This window comes from Medicago truncatula, chromosome 8 (genome assembly GCF_003473485.1).
Source record: "Medicago truncatula cultivar Jemalong A17 chromosome 8, MtrunA17r5.0-ANR, whole genome shotgun sequence".
Taxonomy (NCBI): domain Eukaryota; kingdom Viridiplantae; phylum Streptophyta; class Magnoliopsida; order Fabales; family Fabaceae; genus Medicago; species Medicago truncatula.
In genome coordinates, this window is record NC_053049.1 from 20,163,743 (window position 1) to 20,168,938 (window position 5,196).

The window sequence follows — 5,196 nt, forward strand, 5'->3', positions numbered from 1 at the left end:
AAATCATAGCTTTCATAAGAACACCTGCTTTAGGCTTTTACGTACTCTTTGTAATAATTTAATTTCATTACTTCAATTTAAAAAATAAAATAAAAAATAAATAAACTTTACTTAATTAGGTCCCTTGTGAACAAGGACGTTATTATCTATACGTTTCTTATCCTTCAATTATTATTGTATTAAAGTAAACTGGTCGTTTCTTTTTTCTTTTAAAAAAAGTATAGTAGAGAAAGGTTGTCTAGTTTGTGCAACATTTAGTAGTGGAAAAATAAAGATAAAGTTGATTTGACATTAACATTGTGAACCAGAAGAAATTCTGTAAAGGGTCTAAAATCAGTTGTATCAAATTTCCAACCAAAGTTGTTTTAAACAATATTCATCAAACATGATAAGCTTTGAAATCAAGAAACAAGTTGTATTGATATACTTATGGTTGTGGTGGATTACTTCTACTAACATTTGTGTTAATGCAACAAATGATAGTTTGAAGCCAGGTGATACATTGAATTCCAAATCCAAGCTATGTTCTAAACAAGGCAAGTTTTGTCTTCAATTTAGCAATAATTCCATTGGTTCTGATTTCCCATGCTTGTTTATAAGTGTTAATGTTGATTATGGCACAGTAGTGTGGATGTATGATATAAATCATTCCATTGACTTTAATACATCAGTTTTATTACTAGACTACTCTGGTGTGCTCAAAATAGAATCTCAAAATAGGAAATTACCAATAATCATTTACTCTTCACCTCAACCTACCAACAACACTATGGCCACTATTTTAGACACGGGTAACTTTGTGCTTCAACAACTTCACCCAAATGGGACAAAGAGTATATTATGGCAGAGTTTCGATTATCCCACAGACGTATTGATCCCAATGATGAAGTTGGGAGTTAATCGAAAAACTGGACATAAATGGTCATTGGTTTCAGATAAATTTAATCTTGAATGGGGACCAAAAGAAGGAGAATTGAACATCAAGAAAAGCGGCAAAGTGTATTGGAAAAGCGGAAAACTTAAAAGCAATGGATTATTCGAGAATATTCCGGCCAATGTTCAAAATAGGTATCAGTACATTATTGTCTCTAACAAGGATGAAGATTCTTTCACGTTCGAAGTTAAAGATGGGAAGTTTGCACAATGGGAACTAATCTCGAAAGGGAGGTTAGTAGGTGATGATGGATATATTGCTAATGCAGATATGTGTTACGGATATAGTGATGGAGGATGCCAAAAATGGGAGGATATACCAACTTGCAGGGAACCTGGTGAGGTGTTTCAGAAAAAGGCGGGAAGACCAAGCATTGACAATTCAACAACGTTTGAAGAGGATGTGACTTATAGTTACAGTGATTGCAAGATGAGATGTTGGAAAAATTGTAATTGCAGTGCATTCCAAGAATATTATGATAATGGGACTGGATGTGTATTCCATTCATGGAATTCGACACAATATGTTCAGGTGGTTGCGGATACCTTTTACAACTTGGTAAAGCCAACAAAATCAGCTCCGAATTCCCATGGTACGTAAGTTATAATGTCATTTTAAGTGATTATTTATTTTCTGCTTATTCAACCGTAGACATTGACTTCCTTTAGCCCATTAGATAGCGGATGTCAATCTAAGGACAAATAAAATTGATTGGAATCGGTAAACAAACAAAATAAAAATATTGGAATCAAACATCTTTGTAATGAGACCCATTATAAATCGTTATTTTAATTAGGGATGTTCAAAACCGAACCAGTCCAATAAGAAAATCACAAACCGAACCAACCTAATCCGAAACCGCAAAAAACTGCATTTGGTCAGATGTATTTGGATCATTTTTTTACACAATTGCATGGTTCAGTTTGCGGTTTTTATCTTATCAACCGAACCAAACCAAACCAAACCAAATTGAAACAAAAGAAAAACAATAATTAAACCTATGCCACCTATAACAATAATTATCAACTGCATTGTTGGAAACATCGTTGGATGAAAATTAAACTATAATTTTGGAAACATTGTTTAAAATTTGTTGTGTTTTAACTTTTTAACTTGATATTAATGTTGGAAACAGAATTATATTTTATATAAAAAAAAATTAAAAAAAAAAACCACACCAACCGATCCAACCCAATCCGCATTGGTTTGGTTTGGTTCGGATTTTATTTTAAAAGTCAACCATACCAAACCGCATGTATTTTTATCTTGAAGTTCGGATAACTTTTAGCCCCAAAACCGAACCAACCCACACCACGAACACCCGTAATTTTAATCGCAAATGTTAGTATAGTAATTACTATCGTGTTAGTATTTTTTTTCTTTGTTATGACTTCAATCATAGCCTTTTAACTCGACAACTTTTTTAACCCCTTAACTCAATTGTTGAGCTACCCAACCACCCTCCTCTATAATAAATTTTAAAATAAGGTTTAACTCGACATGGAATCACTTCATCTCACAATCGCTTCCTCACGATCGCTTCATCAGAATTGTTTAATCATAATCGTTTCATCAGAATCACTACTCATCATATATGCTTTATCGCAATCACTTTTACATCCTCATCACAATCACTTCTTCAAAATCGTTCTAATCAAATATATTTCACAAGATCTAAAGAACTCAAATAAAACAGAAAGGTTTCAAAGGGATATATTTCTATTGATCAGTGATAGAAACAATAGCCAAAATTAAAATGAAACATCAACAAACTTTTGTAATAAGATTCTTGATGTTATAAAGATATATCGCAATGGATGAAATTGAAATCGGATTAGTCAAGAGAAAGTTATGAGTGTTTGAGCATTTGAGGGTATAGTTTCTCTTTGGTGACTAAACTTGTGATGGAAAAAAATAATCCTCATGATTCCAAAAGTCATATTTATAAACGAGAATTTTGAATTTGAAGTATAGGATTAGGGTTTGGCATCAGGATAAGACCAAAAAGAATAAACTATTTGAGATGAATATGCTTATATCACAATTCAAATTGATCTTGTATAGTTAATGCAGGTGTTAAAAGGTGGATATGGATAGTTTCTGCAATCACAATTGCTTTACTCATATTATGCCCACTCATTTTATGCCAAGCCAAAAAGAAAAAAAAACATGCACTACAAGGTATATGGATACTTTAAAATAGTCAATGCAGTTAAGAAAAGATGGATATGTATAGGTTTTATCTTTATCTTTGATTTTTTCGGTTATGTAGATAAGAAAAGTAAAAGAAAGGAAGGTAAGAGCATTGATTTGGTCGAATACTATGATATCAAAGATCTTGAAGATGACTTCAAGGGACATGATATAAAAGTTTTTAACTTTGCATCAATCTTGGAAGCAACTATGGACTTTTCCCCTGAAAACAAGTTAGGACAGGGAGGCTATGGACCCGTTTATAAGGTGACTTTATAGCTAAATTGTATTTTTTTATACGTGAATGATTATGTTTGTTTAAAAGCATGTTTTAAATTACTATTATAATTATGGCACCAGTATCATGTTGCAAACAAGTTTTCTAATGTGCTAATGTTTTTCATGGTTGGTGATTATTGTTTCGGAAAAAACTTATATGCATTCTTCAAATGTATTAAGTTAAGAACCATATTAAAGATATCTAAAGAAATGCACCTAAAATTTGTACTTTTGTTTTTACTATTTCAGGGAATCTTGGCAACAGGGCAAGAAGTTGCTGTAAAAAGACTTTCGAAAACATCTGGACAAGGAATTGTGGAATTCAAAAATGAATTGGTACTTATATGTGAACTTCAGCACACAAATCTTGTACAACTACTTGGTTGTTGCATTCATGAAGAAGAAAGGATTCTAATTTACGAATATATGCCTAACAAAAGCTTGGATTTCTACCTATTTGGTGAGAATGTGTTGAAGTCTATATTTGTATGTGATGTTATCCTAACTTTAAAATACACATTTTAACATTAATTATTATGTTTTCATTGAGAAGATTGTACAAAAAAGAAGTTTCTAAATTGGAAAACACGTTTCAACATAATAGAAGGAATTTCTCAAGGATTACTCTATCTTCATAAGTACTCAAGACTCAAAATTATTCACAGAGACTTGAAAGCTAGCAACATACTTCTTGATGAGAATATGAACCCAAAAATTTCTGATTTTGGTATGGCAAGAATGTTTACACAACAGGAATCCACAGTAAATACCAACCGGATTGTTGGGACTTAGTGAGTATTCTAAAATTTATTTGTTATAAATGTTTTTATGATGATTTTGTGAATACTTTATTTTTTGAAAGTTATGAATTTTTGGTGTAGTGGATACATGTCTCCAGAATATGCCATGGAAGGAGTTTGTTCTACAAAGTCTGATGTCTATAGCTTTGGAGTGTTGCTGCTTGAAATTGTTTGTGGAAGAAAAAATAATAGCTTCTATGATGATGATCGTCCACTAAATCTAATCGGACATGTATGTCAATTACTTTCATTGAGTTTTTTTTAATAAATATTAACCGTTGTTCATAATTTAATTATATTATTAATAGGCATGGGAGCTATGGAATGATGGTGAGCATCTACAGTTACTGGATCCATCTTTAAGTGACACATTTGTTCCTTATGAAGTGCAAAGGTGCATTCATGTTGGTCTCTTATGTGTAGAACATTATGCAAATGATCGACCTACAATGTCTGATGTTATATCAATGTTAACAAACAAATATGAACTCACAACCTTACCAAGAAGACCAGCATTCTATGTTAGAAGAAATATCTTTGAGGGGGAAACAACTTCCAAAGGGAAAGACACCGACACCTATTCTACGACAACAATTTCTTCCTCATGTGAAGTAGAAGGGAAAATATAAGTAATAAAAATCACCTGAATATGGATTTTGTTTATGAAATATACTCATTTTCTGTGTCTGTAAAAGTATACTCGCAATGTTCTGTTTAATGTGTATTTTTTCATGGTAGTTCTCGTTAATATATTTTAGTCTATATGAGATTTTTCATAATCCTTGTTGAACAATTTCTTAATCCATCACCAATCACTTTTCTAACAAGTTTTGTCTATAAATGGCAGATAACAAATTAGTTCCATAAAAATTGGTTTCTGAAAAGCTTTCCAATCAATCCCATCTCTACTATTTAAAAAGCATGCCAATCACGAAAATGGATAATTTTTTAGTTTAATTGCTCACATAAATAGAACTTATTTCAATATGA

General features: G+C 31.7%; 1 protein-coding gene across 2 annotated transcripts; it reads left to right on the forward strand.

Moving 5' to 3' along the window:
• The first annotated feature begins 267 nt into the window (after nucleotides 1-267).
• LOC25501187 (G-type lectin S-receptor-like serine/threonine-protein kinase CES101) lies at nucleotides 268-4,968 on the forward strand. Of its 2 annotated transcripts, XM_039828736.1 has the most exons (8): nucleotides 268-1,526; nucleotides 3,008-3,115; nucleotides 3,207-3,394; nucleotides 3,656-3,866; nucleotides 3,960-4,197; nucleotides 4,288-4,438; nucleotides 4,515-4,536; nucleotides 4,630-4,968. In XM_039828736.1, the coding sequence occupies exons 1-8, from the start codon at nucleotides 386-388 to the stop codon at nucleotides 4,833-4,835; spliced, it is 2,265 nt and encodes a 754-aa protein (XP_039684670.1). In that variant the 5' UTR covers nucleotides 268-385; the 3' UTR covers nucleotides 4,836-4,968. The 2 variants fall into 2 exon arrangements, with proteins under 2 accessions (XP_039684670.1, XP_013445348.1); XM_013589894.3 differs by having other exon boundaries at nucleotides 271-1,526; nucleotides 4,515-4,968.
• Nucleotides 4,969-5,196: the final 228 nt, after the last annotated feature.